The sequence below is a fragment of the Corvus cornix genome, chromosome 1A (assembly GCF_000738735.6).
Source record: "Corvus cornix cornix isolate S_Up_H32 chromosome 1A, ASM73873v5, whole genome shotgun sequence".
In the NCBI taxonomy this organism is placed as follows: Eukaryota; Metazoa; Chordata; class Aves; order Passeriformes; family Corvidae; genus Corvus; species Corvus cornix.
The window spans coordinates 53,372,275-53,389,006 of record NC_047057.1 but is presented as its reverse complement, the minus strand read 5'-3'; the positions used below and the strand labels follow the sequence as shown (position 1 = coordinate 53,389,006).

Here is a 16,732-nt window from a genome sequence, read left to right as displayed (position 1 = left end):
TGCTGGTGCACATCAGTATTTTATTGCTAGAGAAGTGCTTTACTTTGTAATGTGGAGAGGAGGAACATCCAGTTTGTGATGATTCTTGAGCTGTATTTTTCTATACAGTTGCATCTTCAATGCACAGCACAATCTTAATTGCCTTTTATTAGTACATAATCAGTACACTGAAAGACTTCAGAACCATAAATGTGCAAGTCTGAATACTGTTAAACCTGTAATCCTGGAGCTGAAAGGTAAGGCATGCTCAGTGAGGTCACGAATGACCTGCTGTGAGTTGCTCTGTTGTGTTCAGCAAATGCAGTAAGGCCTGTCTTGCATGAAGATACACAACACCTTAAGGGCTGGCAACCTCTTACAGTGAGGCTGGGGAGAGCAGATTGGAAAGGTTGGATTAGAAATGATTGAGCCTTGAGATATCTAATGGCCTAGATGTGTTTATTCTGCTTCCCTTGGGCTCCAAGGAATTTGCAGACAAATTCTGGGAGTCTTCACAGGAAGTGATTCTGTAGTGAGCCTTCAGTAAGTCATCTTTAGAAACAGTACCATACAGTGAGGTTTGCTCATTCTTCTAATAAGGTAGCACGGTGTCTCTCTCAATCTTGTGCTTTTCCATCCTGTCAGAATTCATGTGGCAGCACAACTCTTCAGCTATTGAGAATGCATATAGAAATGTCCCCAAGCTGAGCACTGCTCAGACACACTGTGGTCTTTGTGTCAGCTCTGCTGATTAGACCTGTTTGTTTAATTGGACCTGTTTGTCTAATTAGAGAGTTTAGAAGTTATGCTCTGCAGTGCTGTCTTCTCAAGGCACAGATCTCCTGGCTGCTTTTGAAAATCATAGTAATTGTATTTGGATTTTTAGACAGGAGAGTGTCACACATTCTTCAGGTACCATGAAGATCTTGCTGAAGCTTTGCTTTGCTGCATTTCTTTGTGATGATTTACAGGATACAGGGCAAACACAGGATATTTTAAGAGAGATTCTTCAGCTTGAAGTCACCACCTGACTGTGTGCCTGTTGTCCTTTCAGTGCCGCCTGCGGGACATGACCTATTCTGCGCCGATTACCGTGGATATTGAATACACCCGAGGCAGCCAGAGGATCATCCGCAATGCGTTACCCATTGGCAGGTGAGACACCACATGCTCAGCTTCTGCTGTCAGTTTTCATTTGCTGCCATGCTGGGAAGAGTTCTTACTGCAGAACAGATGCAGGCCAACCTTGCTTCCTTGTTAAAAGAAGCCATGAGTGGGCAAATCTTCATTAATAGCTGTACAGGATTTTTAGCTTCTAAGATTTTGTTTTGCAAAAGCTTCTGATAATGTCTCCCTCCAAAGAAGGATGGATATAAGGATGAATGTTGTCTGTGATTCTACTGATAGAAAACCAGAGGAAAATGCATGCCTGGAGCTGGAAGTCACATTATTGTAAAATGAAGTCAGGCATATTTGCTTTGTAGCCAAATTACTCAGTCTTTCATACATAATATGTAGAGTAGCATCTGTAGAAGGTGGATGGTAAAACCAGTAAAGCAAGCATTAGTTCTGCTGCACAAGTTAAACTTTCATTTAAAATTGGTTTGGTTAAAAATTAAAGTTACATTATTAAGACTGGCTTTAAGGGCATACATGCAAAAAGTTTTTTGCTGTTAAAAACTGTTGATACCCAATTATTATTTCCATGGGAAATAATTTTCCTCATCTATCCTTAGTATTGTACTTTTCCTTTGGCCAGTGCTCTTGTTGGACATGCAGTTCAGATTGGGACGGATGTTTCATTGGAGTTTTCAGAAATGGCATTTGAGTATTCCATTTTGAGTTACCTTATGCCAACTGCTTCCTGTTTCTGATATAAACAGCCAATGCATTAAGCTCTTATTGCATGTGATAGAAGATTTTGCTTGTCATATGAAGCTTCTTATCTCTAGGAAGTACTTTCTTATTAGCGCAGTAAATATTACCATATCCCGCAGCTGTAGGGAGGAGGAGAGAATCCAACAGGCAGGAATTGTGCAGCAAGACTGATTTATTTAATTATTTTACAAACTCTTTTATAGACTTTTTTCTTCATAGTCTAATGGGACAAAGGATCAGCCACCCGCCTTGGGGTGATTGGCTAAAATCCTAAAACATCCATTGTCAAAATGTTTTCCTACTGTACTATAAACAAAGCTCAGCAAGGTCGCAGGTGTTCATGGTTTATAAACTCTGCAAATATCTTCTGTGAGAGAGAAAAGTATCCCACGGACTTAGAGAGTAGCAAGAAAAATTCTTGCTAGCAGCATTTTTGTCTCCACACTTTCTCAGTGAAATATGGTGACAAGATAGTTTTTTTTACTCTGCAGAAATATGGAATTTGAGTTCATCAGTTTTCTTTTAAGATATAAGAATATGAAAACAGCAAAGAAATTAAAATAATTTATAAGATTTAAATACAAGAAATATAGCCTAATTGTGTTTTTTGTTGAAGTAAATTTGAATGAAAAATCTCAAAGGTTGAAAATAGTTGTATAATAGAACTCATGAATAATTTTTGTCAACATCTGTCTTAGAAAAGATTTGGAACACAGGTCTTACAAAGGCTGTCCACCAAGGAGGGAGATTCTGTAAGCTGGATCAAAAGCCAGCTTTTTTGTAGAAGAGGCTAAGGGGCATGGAGGTTTTTTGGTAGATGTAGTGGTAAACTCTTTATCTTATGCAAAATACAGCTTTCTCTTTGGAAATAGCTTTTGAAAGAGAGCACAGTTTTTCTCTTTCAAAAATCTGTGAAAAGGTGCATTATGAAGCTGACTATAAAAGTACACTTTTCAATAATAACTGCAAAATCATTGCTGGTTAGTTGTTGAATAAGCCAAATTGAAAGTGAACATTTCCTGATTTATCACAGGGTGATAGAATAATTTGGGTTGAAAGAGTACAGTCTCCTGCTCAGCCTCTAGTACAGCCTCCTTCTCAAAATGGGTCAGCTCTGTGATCAAACCAGGTTGCTCAGTGCTTCATCCTGTCAGGTCCTGAAGACATCCATGAATGGAGACTGCCCAGCTTCCCTGTGCAGCTTTTCCTCTCTTTGACTGTCCTCGTGGTGAAGAAGTTTTGCCTCACATTCAGCCTGGGCATCTTTAGTTTCTCTTTTTTTTCGCTTCCCTAAGCATTGAATTTGTTTTTAATTTCTTGGAATATCTTTCCACCACACGTTGCTTCACGAAATGCTTGCTTGCAGGCTTCTCTGCTAGGTCACCAGAGAAATCAGAGCTAACACTGGGGAACCTTCATGCAGAGAGATAGAGGCACTATCTCTCTGCAGCCAGAAGGTGTCATTCCTGTGTGGGAAATGAGTTATGAACTAACTTTATCTAATAAAAACTGGTAACAGTTCATCTGCAGTGGCACGTTCTTCACTGCAGACCATTTTGGGGACCAGGAGTCTTTGCACCAGTTATCATTGGCCTTGGTGGCCCTGCTTGTCAGGATGCCTGAGTAGCTGCATACAATTAAATAGGAAGTCTGTGGTTTCTGCTTGTAGGTGTCCAGTTTCGGGTCTCTCTTCAGTTCCATGTTCTATGAAATAAGGTGGGCTTAAATGAAAACCTGCTCACAAATCACAGCATGCATGAGTTCTGATGACCTTAAATGTGTTTTTTTCAGTTTGTTCAGCATCATTTTTGTTCTGAATTTGACTATTCATATTTTTCTGTCTTGAGTCTGAAGTAAAATTGTAACTGGTTTTCTTGCAGAATGCCTATAATGCTGCGTAGCTCCAATTGTGTACTTACTGGGAAAACTCCAGCAGAATTTGCCAAACTAAATGAGTGCCCGTTAGATCCAGGTACATTTTCACTCATGTTCTTTTTTTTCCATCTGTACTTTGAGTGTTAAATCTTTTACAGCAAAGAAATACCCCTTTGGTACGTTTCTTGCTGCCATGAAGTCTTTGCGGAAGTCTCAAGTGTGTGCTTGCAACTGAAAGAAATTGTCCGGCTTTTGGTTGAGTACAGGAATAGTTGGTATTTGCAGACAATTTTCAACCACGAAAAACAATGCACTAAGATTTTGAGTATTTTATTTTGAAATTTGTATGTAGTGTTGTACAGTGATGTGTTATATGAGAAAAAAGATGGAGTTCATTCATTGAAAATTAAACAGATCAGGGAAGAGTGGAGTATGATGTCCTCCAGAGTGGGAACTCTCGTTTGTTATTGCCTTCTGTAAAGCAAGAATAAAGTGTTACATGTTACATGGTAATATTTGATATGTAGAGAGGAGATGAAGATTTATAACAAGCGACTTCTTTGGGTTTTATTTGTCAAGTTTGTCCATTACTTTTTTAAGGGAGAATTTAGTCTCCGATTGTGTACTTATGGTTTACTTTCTAATAATTTATATTCAAAGGCGTATTGGAGGAGACGAGTAAGGTGCAAGGGTACTGACATGCAAAATATTTCTTTTCTATTAACTAGGTGGCTATTTCATTGTCAAAGGTGTAGAGAAAGTCATTCTTATTCAAGAGCAGTTATCCAAAAACAGAATCATTGTGGAAGCTGATAGAAAAGGCACGGTTGGCGCTTCTGTTACCAGGTATGATAAATTCCTACCATTACATAAAGGAGATAAACCCAAAGCTTTAGAACTTCATTGTTGTAGTTTAAATAGCTGTGGAGGTTTTTTCCTAGTGTAGTTTAACCAGAAAAAGCTGTAGACATTCAGTGCTCCTGTCTAGCTACTGTCATTTTGTATGCTAAAACTTCAATCCCTAAATAGTATAGTATTCCCACAGAAATCAGTGAGAGTTGCTCATGTGTTCCAGGATTCATCCCAGATTAGGAAAAGCAAGTTCTAATTTTTAATATAGCAAAGTGCACTTCCTAAGTGATGGTGTTTGGTCTCAGTTTGCTGCAAGTAACATGAAGCTACTGCAGTGGAAATTGGATGTAACCTTTTGTTTGCCTCTCTACATAAAATTGGCATAAAAACTTTTAAAGGCAAAGGCAGCTGAGGAGGAAGCAAATATTTTTGTACTACACAAATTACTGAAAATGGCAAGGTAGTCTAAATTTGGCCTTTCCTCCTTGATCAAGTTTTGTTTCTATTTTTTTCAGCCTTTGGTTGGTTGCTTCTTATTTTTTAAGCTGCATTCTGGTATAATAGTGGTGCTTTTCACTGTTCAGTATGAGGGCTGTTTTTTCTTCTCCAGAGGCCTCTCATGTCTCTTCTAACTACTCTACTGTCTCCCAGTAAGCCTGGATGAGGTTACCAGCAGTACCACCAAGTACTGTTATGTCATTACCACTGTTGCTGCAGTACTTGTTCACACTTAGACCTTGCTGGTTACATCAAAATTGATTATAAAAGCATGCAAAGATGATTTCAAAAAGTACAGACTTCTACTTGCTCAAGTCAAATATGCCAAATAGTCCCCAGCACAGGTGATAACGCCCTATTATCTTGGAGTTACAGGCTGATCTCTGGCTGGTTTAATGTAATCTTTAAAAGAGGAGAAAGTGAGATTCATTCAGCTGAAAGATTGTTCAAGCTTGCTAAGTTCTATACAAAAGATTCTAGAAGTCAGTGCAAACACTCTGTTGGACATAGTATTATTTTTATTTTAACTTCAGTTCCACTCATGAGAAGAAGAGCAGAACAAATATGGTTGTGAAACAAGGAAGATTTTACCTGAGGCACAACACTCTGTCAGAAGATATTCCCATTGCTATCATATTTAAGGTAACACAGCTGTTTGTTTGGGGGAAAAAAAGGGGAAAAATGCTGTGCTGTAGCGCAAGAATGAAGGTCAACAGCAGCTCTCAAGTTAATATGTACAGAAGGACTTGGCAGGGCTTAGATATTGCAAGCTTTTTTCCCTTGGGAAGTCATCTTTATTGTACAGCAAAAAGAATAAGTGCTGTATTTTTCTGCAAGGAGAGCATTGCTGTGCCAAGAGAAATGCCTGCCTTCCGCTTGCTCTGCCTTGTGAGGTACCTCTGCTGCCATAGGTCAAAAGGGTTTTGTTTTGTTATGAGCTATGCTGTAAGTTGTGTTAAGGGTCTTTGTTTCTGGTTTTGGTTCCAGCCTGTCCCCAGCTCTGACTTGTGCAGTGCTGAGTAGCTTGATGTCCTTTTTCAGGTTCAGGGACATAGCCATGAGTTCATTTATGCATGACTTCCAGTCATAACTGTAAACAAAACTGAGAGCCTCTGGGGAAGTCTTGCAATTCTTAGACCTACTCCTAAATCCTGTAAGGTTACTGGAGTGGCCTGCATTTCTTAGCAGTTTGCTTCCCCTGTGAATGAGCCGTGCCTCGGTCCAAATAGTTCAGAAGCCCTGCCTGGTTCAGGAACACTCACTGGTATCCTGAGGGCAGTGAAGGCTTGGGCAGGCATCATAGCTTTGAGGCGATTCCTGACAGAGGGCTCTGAGAGGCATCCACTCCTGAGTATGGGAGAGAACTGGGGCGTATTTGCCCTTCCAGTTGAGCTGGTGACAATGTCATGCCTTGACCCTCATCTCCTGTGAAACTGCCAAAGTGCTTTCTTTCACTCTCTGCTTCTCCCTTTCATTTTAATTCACTCAAGGGTGCACACGCGTGAGTGTGTGATCAGTGTGACATAACGATGACAGCTCCCCAGCTGCCCAGCTGGACCAGAAGCAGGCTGCTAGCTCATCTGTCTGTGGAATCAAATGCATGGACTACAGCCAGGAAAGGTGGTGGGTGGACGTGCTCTGTCCAGCTGCTGGAGAAGAACAGTAGGGCATGGCCAGGCCTTAGGCTGGGACCTGTCCTGCCAGCAGCTGGGAGCTCCTTCCTGTCCTGTAATGCTTTGATGTTGCCTTTGGGTTTACAGTCTGGTACATTGTGTGTGCAGGAGGAAATTGGGCTGCGTTCTTGGAGGCACGAAAAAGCCTCTGACTGGATGGATCTGGGCAAAACTCTGTTTTTGTGTTCTCTGTAGTGGGTTACGGCACAGAAGGTTGGGAGAGGAAATGATGTGCCAGGAGAGGGCAGCACGTGCTCGCAGCATCTGAGCTGGTCGTAACCGCAGCACCGATGTTGTTTATGGGTTTTGTCCCTATTACCCCAGTGCTTGGTGTGCCTTGGTACTAGAAAATAGTTTAATAATTGGGTTTAGACTTGAGAAATAAATGGCTGTTACATCTGATTAAGCAAATCTCTTCAAATAAGGGAGGAGATCGTCTGTTTTTAGTGACCAGTGTTCAAGGAGTTTGAGAAGTTATTTATGGACAGAAATGCACATAAAAGTGCCAGGATTAAGTTCACAACTCTTGTGTTGCAGAAAAGTGTTAATGTGGCTCTTAATCCACTTGCTCCAGTACCAAATTGCTGGATTCCACCTTCACTTCAGACTTTTATTACATTTTGTCAGCCTGTGCTGGTACAGATAAATACCTGCTCACGCAGAGTAACTGCTCTGGGTTGTTGTTTGAGGAGATGGTTGTTGGCTTGTTTTTCTAAGCAAAATTGTACTGACTATTACCATCTGACAATGCTTGCTATAATTATCACCCTCTTCATATGTATCTTTTATATTTTAGATAATGTTTCCTAATTTTTCATTTACTAATTGAATAAGGGGTTCCAGTTGTTGGAAGTTCTTGGCTGTAGTGCTTTTCAATGATTTATATTGATTTAGTACAGTAGCAAATCAGCTACACCCACTTCAACTGTTCTGAATGTTCCATCCCAGCTGTTCTCATGAGTGGTCATTTTTTTTACCTTTCCTTTAATGACATGAAATTCAGGGATCTTCTGTCTACTTCTGATGAGTCTCCAGCTGGAAATGAAAGCAGTCACCAGTCTCTGATTCTCCTTTCTTGGGCATTGCTGTAGTGTGGTATTGCTTTGTTCTATTTAACTACTAGAAGCAAGATTGGAAATGCAATAGCCCTCAACCTGGAGAATCCCAAACTTAGGGATGCCTGTCTAACTTCAGCTCTCTCACATGGCAGTATTATACACAGGAGATTTGTTGGAAAAACAAGGAGAATAATTCCTTTCTGCCAACACCGAAGCCTTGGGCATGAAGCATGTGACTTCCTTATTACGGGTAGGTGTTCTGCTTCTTGTGATATAGAGATCCGTATCTGCAAGAGACAAAATTAAGCTGTATACACAATCTGAGGTCTCAGGTTTTGGCTGCCTTTGAATCCTTAACTTGTCCTGAAACAGCTACATGTGTAATTTCTAATTAAAAACTAAAATGATAAAGCAATGGCAAAAATCTATCGCTCTGCGTTTCCTCCCAGACTGGCATCCAGGCTACTACCAAGTTCCACAGACCTCTGTGTTTTGACTAAGAAAACAAGTATTAATTGGTAGAGGGTTGCCACTCAGTGCATGGGCCAGCTAGAGGGGGTAGTCTGAGATTCAGGGGTTATCTGAGAGACAGTGAGCAATTTTGGATTGTCTTTCTAGTCCCAATAGCTTTAACTGACCTGGTGTTCTTATGTGATGTAAGAAATAGGTCGGGTGCAGAAAATCATTGTAGCATTATAGAATAGAAAGCAAGTATTGCAGATCTATAATCTAATGTGGATTTAAAGCTACTGCAACTGTAAGGTTGAGGTGTACTAATATATCCTCTAGACATCTTTGTCAAAAGCTGTGAAATACAGAACATTAGAAACACCACCAACTGATAGAGCTGAGGCCTAAAATTCCTAGTGCTCCCTAGACTAGAATCTAAGGTCACCCTTGTATTTCAGGTGTGAAGTCATGGACTGAGCTGCATGCTAGGGCAAGACCTGAACACAGTGTTCTCCATTTTTGCTTTTGGTGAGGAATGAAGCCCAGGCACATGAGCTGTGGGGAGCAGTGGAAAGAGAGTGGATCTTAAGGTCCCTTGATCTGGATAGATAGGGACTGGATTGTGTGGGGTCACCCTAAAGGAGGCATGTGCCTTTCAGTTCATCCTTATTCATAACTGCAAGCCAGAATGACCTTGTCCTGCTGCTTTGTTTTATCTGCCTTCCAGACCTGTAGGGATCTTCAGGATGGGCATGCTCAGATGTTTTACAGTCAGTTGTGCCAAACACATCTAAGTTGTGGTTTCGTGGAATTTAGCACATTGACCACAACTAACTGAAATTTGGTAGGCTACAAAAGGCATGTGCCTGGCACTATTCTAGGGCAGACTTGGGGTATCTGCTCTTTAGATGTAGGGGAGTTAGAGCTTTGTAGCTGTGCTAGCTTAAACAGTTTTCCCTAACCCATCTTCTTATAAGTGACAGAAGCATTTGTGCAGTCACTATATATGGAAATGCAACTTTACTTTTGAAGTAGTGGCAGAAATCAGACAATTTTACCCCTAAATTATGGGTTCGTGTCAGTTTTTAAAGGGCTGTTAACTGCCTTCTAATGGGAAAACAAACACAGCTATTTGCTTCCTGCTTACTTTGTAACACTTCTTCATTAGTTAAGATACATGTGCGACCACAGGGGTATTTATGGTACCTTGAGCTGTCTTGCAACTCTGGGAGACCTTTCTTTAGCTGTGTCAGTTGTGCACAGCTCAGGGGACTGTGTGAGCTGTGCACAGTGGCTCTTCTGAGTATGTCAGGCTAGGAGGTGCACAGGCTTTACCTTGGGGGGCTCGGACAGTTCTAGGTAGCAGTGGGCACTAGAGGAGGTGTGGAATATTTGTGCTCTATATAAGGGTGTTTCTGTTCTGAAAATCATCTGGGTTAGAGGTAAGAAGGTGCAGCGGCTTTTGCAGAAAGCTCCCTAAATTGCAGGGAGTTAGAGCTGCTCAAAGGTAAGGGCTATTTTTCTTTTGAGTTTGTGATTTTTCTTGTGAGTTTGTGATTTGGTAGACTTGAGTGAGCTGTGGGAGCTGAAGTAAGTGAAGGTTGCATGCTGCATTGAAACTGGTTAGGGAAGGAAGAAGATTGTAAGTAACCCTACAGGGACTTAAAAGTTGAATTTTATGACATGAATCACTGGATGAAGTATCTTTAGTGTGTGTGGGAGCTGTGAGAAACTGCTCTAGGACCTGCGGCAGAAGATTTGAACAGCAAGTCAAGTTTCATTTTTACAAACCTGTGCTAGCCTTGGAGCTGTTAGGTGCAGCTCTAGAGGAACAGCTGGATGGTGGTCTGACTGGATCTGCAGGATTATGGGTTCCCATGGCTGTTGTTTCATAGCTCGTATCTTTTGAATTATGAAAGCTCCAGACCAATTCTGTCTGTGATGTCAACCTTGAACTTCCCTGACATCTTTTTAATCCAGTCATCTGCCTGTCTCTGTGCTGTAATTTAGCCTGATGGACTGCAGAACTGCATTCTAGGGAAGTGCCATGGAAACGCCTAGACATCATCATTAAGACGTGAGCTGGGGGAGGAAGAGCTGGGCTCACACTCTCATCTGTATGTGTGTGTGCACACACAAAGATGGACACACACGCATTTAGGCAGTGGGAAGCTCCCCAGTCCCAGGAAGGGGTTGGCCCCACTGGGACTGCTTTCTCCCACTTGAACTCAGGATGATCTGAATATTCTGAATGCTTGCTTTGCCTTCTCTGTTTTATGTCCATCGACTGCTAGCCTTCAACCGTAATCTTCAGCTACTGTCTCCTTCCTCATCCTTTCACTGCCACTGTTAAATTATGCTTTTACAATGTCTCCTTCCCCCTTCCCCCATAAAATTATCCCTTTGTGACATTGCCTTCCAATCAAAAAGAAAAGACATCTTGTCTACTGCTTTGCTTTTACGTTAATTTCCTTTCCCTCAGCTTTGTCCTAGGACCATGAGTGTTTTAACCATAGGGCCCATTCCTATATCGCGTGTCCTCCGTGTTTCTGTAACATAAGCAACAGCCAAGGAATATTTTGTTACTGTCCTAATGATGTTACAGGCTAATTCTGGAGTACTTCTTTTCTATTGGTTTGGTTCTTTGGTTAGTTGTTTTTGGAAGGGTAACATCAGGGCCAAATTTACTGAAAACCCAAGTGTTAAGATTACAAATCTCTCTGATAGCAGCATGGGCCTGCTGCTTGTCCTTTTGGTGTTGCGTGTAGGTGGATTTGTGTATGCAACTCTGCTCAGGATTGTTGAGAGTATAGAGGAGAATAAATAGGTTCACTTTTAGGCTGTTGTGTTAGCACATCTTTTACAGTCATTTGCCTGAGTTTTAGTCATTACTCATAAATTCATTTCCTTCAATTTTCACATATTTAACAGCACAGTGTATGTGGTTTGGTGACAGATCCTGGCCTTTCCCACTCAGAAATTTAGAATTCTCAGGTGATTTTGCTGCTACAAACTCCAGCTAGAAAATCTACATGGGCTTAAAGATCTATCTTGTACTCATCCTTCTGCTGTAAGACTCTTGATCAGAGAATTCATTAAGTTGGAAGAAATCCTCAACCCTCTTTAATTCATGGTGGCTTTCCAGTTTTTAATGGATGAAAAAACATAGTAAAAATGCAGATTGATTTTTTTTTTTTCCCTCCCACTTTTCATATGACACTGAAGATTTGGTTGCCATTGTAGAATTAACCTGACGGACAGAAATAGGGTGATACCAGGTTGCAGTTGAGATAAATGTATTTATGGTATATGTGCCTAGAATGGCACAAAAATTCTGTTCTAGAAATTTCTGGACTAAGTGCAATAACTGTATTAATCTAGTTGTCATTCCTAAACTAGTTACTGGTCAGCTATTAAATCCTAGACACATGGAAACTTACTGTTGTGAAGCTTTCATGCTTTTGTAGACTTACCTTGTGAGTCTGTCTCTCAGGTCATGAGGGATTTTGTTGACTTCTCTGCAGAGGTTTTTTAACTACTGTGTGACCTTATTTAAAAGGGTGAGGAAGTGTAATAATATTTGAAAAACAGAGATCTCAACCACAATAACATCACAAGGCCAACTTCTGGTTCTGAAAAGAGCCTTGAGACAGAGGGGTGACAATTTAATGGGAACAAACTATGATGAAGCACTCTTTACCTGGTGAAGTACCTGCATCTTGATTTGGCACTCAAGTCTGTCTGAGATGGTGGAATTGTCATCTGGGCTTTGCATTAAACGAGGAGAGTCCTCGCACTGTTCTGGATGTGTTATACTTCTGCAGTGCTGTTAATTTCTAATAAACCACAAGGTGAAAAGACAGAGTTTGAATTTAAAGGGGCTTCAACTACTTCTTTGTTCAAAAAGAAATAAAGAAAAAAAGCTGAATACTTCACAATTAGAGCAACAGTTTTCCAAGTGAATGGCATTAGCTAGGTGTTAAGCAAAGTGACACTCCATGAAGGCAGTAAGAAGGGAAGGCATTTCTGCATTTTTGAGGAAAATGTGACTTTTTGGGGTACTGCCAGTTTTTAATGAGAACCAGAATACTAGACTCTGCATAGGCCATTATTTACAATGGTCTTTGTGGCAGGCACTTTGGAGAATAATGTGAATGCAAACGTAACTTCCTCACAAAGTTCTGAGAAACATATTATAACTCAGCCAGAAGAGGTTTAGTGAGATTATTCCATTTCTTGATATGGCAGAGCTCCAGGCAAATGTGTGAAGGGGGGGAAGCTTTAGCACCATCTGGAATCCACAAAAGCCTTCACTGCTGGCTGCCACCTTGAAACACTTACTGATAGAGAGATTTTACTAAACCTGTTAAGCGCTTTCTTAGTTTATTAAGCTTTTTCCGCGGTATAAAGTCTAACAAGGTGTCCAAGGATCAGTGAAATAGTAGAATGTCTTTCAAGTGGAATTGTGTAGTGAAGTCATCTTCTAAATGCAGAGAGCTGCAAAGGGGGTAAATTGTAAACATTTCTCAAATATCATGCGCTACATCACAGTCAACTGAGTTTGCAAAATTGCTTGTGGTAAGAGACCGAGTACTCCTTTAAGAAGTTTTGCCTTCATTTCTTTATTGTAGATTCTGACTTGGTTCTCATTGTTACACACTTTGGCTTGTTTATACCTAGTATTTATTTTTTTTCTTAAGACAAAAAACACAGAATTTAACTCCTGTCAGTGAATAAAAAAAAAACAAAACAAAATACCACCAACAAAAAAAGGGCTCTCCAAAAAGTGTGTGTGTGTTCCTGCTGCTTATCAAGATTTCCATTTAACGTTCTTCCATAGCTGGAATATGTGCTGCCAGTGCCAGATGGCACAGTTTCTTAGAGAAGAACTAGCTCTTGCTTAGTAGTAATGCAGACAAACAATACCAAATTAGCATAAGCAAATGTCAGTGAGTTAACATAAAGCCTGTGTTATTTCTGTCTTTTCTTCTTTTCCTAGGCCATGGGTGTTGAGAGTGACCAGGAGATTGTACAGATGATTGGCACAGAGGAACATGTGATGGCTGCATTTGCTCCTAGCCTGGAAGAATGCCAAAAAGCTCAGATTTTTACACAGATGCAGGTGTGTCTTTTCACATGGCCAGAGGCCATAACAATCTAGACAGTGGGTATTGACCACTTTGCTGTGTCAGCAATGGACATACACTTTGTGTTTTAAGGTTTGTTTTGGGGGGTTATTTTAAGCTGAGGCTTTTTAAAGGGTCCGGACTTGTCAAACGTGAGACTTCGCTCTCATTACCAAACTGGAGAAGGAAAAAATCAGAGTCAAGAAATGCTTTGTTTTCAGAAGCCCAGGGTTGTGTTTTAATGGCATAACCCTGTATATGACAAGTAGCAATGTCCATAATATTAGGGGGGTTTGTTGAAGACATTTTTAAAAAAGGAATTGCATGCCCCATTTGGCAGAAGCCCGTTGATGTGGCTATGACCATTTCATCATGAGTAGATGTTCTATTCTAGTCACTTGTATGAAGCCTACAACAGTAGCCACCCTCTGTCCTGCTAAAGACTCAGCAGAATTCTCTTAGCTCATGTACTTTTTTTAGTTATCCAGAACATAAGCCATTTTGCTGGGAGCAAATGGCAGTATATTAATCTGCTGGAAGCAGCTTTTGGAGGTTAATCTTATTTCTGCTATTTCATTGTAAACTTTGTCAAATCATTCCATGTGTCATGTTTAGTGTTTTAAAGTGAACATCTTCCTGGTTTTCATCTTTGGGGGCTTTTGAGGGTTCCAATTAGCTTGAAGAGCTCCTAATTTAGAGGCAGGTGAGAAAAATGGTGAGCTGGAGCAACACAGAGGAATGCGAAGCATTCAGGAAGGTAGAAAAACAGAAATACAGAAGTTACTGTGCTAAGAAATGTCAAATGAATGGAGAGATAGTTCTTTGTGGAAGAAGGTAACAGATGGAAAGGATAATCTGTCATTTACTGGAGAGAGTGATTCTTTCACGTAGCTTCATGGCTTATCCTGTGTGGACTTGGATAGTTTCTTGACTCATCTGACTAGGAATTCTGCAGATTGATTGACAACTGGTAGGAGAGGAAGAATCCATTGCAAGGCACTCCTGGAGACAGACATGGATGCCACACAGTAGCTTTTGGGGATATTAAACAGTGAGTGCCACCTCATGGTTTAATATCTGAATGAAATTTAGCCAAGTGCACAAAAGAACTGAAGGTGAAAAGTCTAATTAAATAAACTAGGTATCTTTGGAATTTATAGAATCCTTTTTTCCTATATCTCTGCCATATCCCTTCTTTTAATATTATAGTAATCATGGATTTTCACCCCTTTCCATTCCAAATGCTATCAACCTGTGATAAATATATTGTATATTTAGTCAATTGTGTCAATTTTCAAGAATTTTTTTCTTCGTATCACTTACACCTTTGTTATTTTGCAGTTTGTTTGGAGTTTGTATCATCCATAGCTGGTGAATGGCACTGGATGAGGAGTACACACGTAACTCCATGTGTGTGTATATTTGTCTAGGTTACAGTTCTGATATTAACTCAGGTTAATTCCCCCCTTTGCAGGCATTAAAGTACATTGGAAACAAAGTACGAAGGCAAAGGATGTGGGGAGGCCCAAAGAAAACAAAGATGGAAGAAGCCCGAGAGCTGCTGGCATCAACCATTCTGACCCATGTTCTTGTATGTAACGTTCTGGGGGTTTTATAAACTGGAGTAAGCTTGTAGGGTTATTTATGGTGCGAGCTTTGTTGGCAGGGAAAAATGTCTTTGATGGCTTTGTCGCTGAGATAAAGTAAATCATCCTCAAACTAAAGGGGAAGACTTGGATTGAGTCAAAAGAAATCTTTTTGAGATGCTGTATCATTGAACTAATTAAACTATGCATTTTTTTTCTGCATAGCCAGGCAGTATCAGGTGTTAATTCAGGACTTTCATCTCATGACCTATACCTTTATTCTGATTTACTTCCATTTGCTATCTGTTTCAAAGTCACTAATGTGTATTTTTTGCATTTTTAAAGAAAGTAAAGCGCTCAAATCCCTTTTGTAACTCCTCCATCAGCCCAGATTAACAGTGATTTAAATGGATGTGTTCATCTGAATAAGCACTAAGGAGATGATCCTGAAACATTTGTTTTGGTTTTGTTTGGTTTTTCTGGATTTTTTGTTTACAGGTGAAAGAATTCAATTTTCGTGCCAAGTGCATATACACAGCAGTGATGGTACGCAGAGTAATTTTGGCTCAAGGAGAAAATAAGGTAGATGACAGAGACTACTACGGAAATAAACGTTTGGAACTGGCAGGGCAGGTGAGTTTTTACTTCAGAACGAAGTGTTTTGGGGTTTTGTTACTGTCTCCTTTTAAAAGATGCAGAATAAGGTGTATCCCTGTCTTTTCAGTTGAAGTGTTTTCCCTCTCATTTTATTTTTGTTGGCTTTTCTGTGTTGACTCATAGATCTGCTTCCATGATTGAGACTAATACATTATATCCTCACTTCTATATTGTCTCTTTACACCAGATAAAAGGACGGAGCAGTACAAATGTAGCATCAGTGATATAACACTGTTATTGTCAGGAAGGCAGTGGTAAGAGCCATCCTCCAGTGTTCCCCTCTAAGCGACTGGGTAAGGGAATAAACTGGGACAAAGGAGGTGCCTGCATGTCAGGTCCAGGCTGTCCCATTGTGGAGAACCCAGCTTGTGTAGCAGATCACAGAACAGCCACTCAAGCCTCCTGTAATTTGGTGCCCATAAGATCGTTCGTTCGTTGTCAGCTGCCTCTCTGGCCTCTAGCGTAGCATGAATTAACAAAATGAGTGGCTCAAAGTTAACTTGAGCGACTAATGAAAGTGGATTTTGTGGGCTTCTCTGCTTGCAGAATTTTGGCACTGGAGGCAGCAGCAGTAACAAAAAGCTGTAAAGGAGGGAACGGTTTGAGGTGTCTGGCTGGCACAGTTCTTTTGCAGACAGGGTGGCAGTTCAGAGCTGTTGGCCAAACTGCATTCTCCTAATGCAATGGGAATTTGCCTGCCAGGTGAAGGAACTGCTTAGCTAATATGGCATGGGTTTTCCTTGCCACATGTGCTTATTTGCTTAAACAGTTTATATTAGGCTTGGACTTTGCTGTGCTCAATACTAACCTAAGTTGGAGTTTCAGTAGTTGGTATCACCTCTGGTTATTGATCATGCATCAGAAATTCAGACAAGTACACAAAATGCACTGGATTGCAGAAACTGCATCTCTGCTGCCCACAGAAACTGGGATTTCTGTTGCAGCACATATAACAATATCTGCTCCTTTTTGTTCCTGTCCAGTGGAAATTCTGATTTTATTGTACTTTTTAAGAAGTGTGCATCCATATTGTCTCATACTCCTCCTTTCCACCCAGCCCTGCCCTCCATGCACATGTGAACACACACACACACACACAA

The 16,732-nt window shown here is 40.6% G+C and overlaps 1 protein-coding gene across 2 annotated transcripts in view; it reads left to right on the top strand.

Annotated features, from left to right (window-relative positions):
- POLR3B (RNA polymerase III subunit B) overlaps positions 1–16,732 on the top strand; it is a 72,829-nt gene that overhangs the window by 4,784 nt on the left and 51,313 nt on the right. For both annotated transcript variants that reach the window (XM_010410477.4, XM_010410478.4), the window contains exons 6-12: positions 1,034–1,134; positions 3,738–3,829; positions 4,461–4,578; positions 5,616–5,724; positions 13,263–13,385; positions 14,864–14,980; positions 15,474–15,608. In XM_010410477.4, coding sequence (XP_010408779.2) covers positions 1,034–1,134; positions 3,738–3,829; positions 4,461–4,578; positions 5,616–5,724; positions 13,263–13,385; positions 14,864–14,980; positions 15,474–15,608 — 795 coding nt within the window. The remainder of the gene's footprint in view (positions 1–1,033; positions 1,135–3,737; positions 3,830–4,460; positions 4,579–5,615; positions 5,725–13,262; positions 13,386–14,863; positions 14,981–15,473; positions 15,609–16,732) is intronic.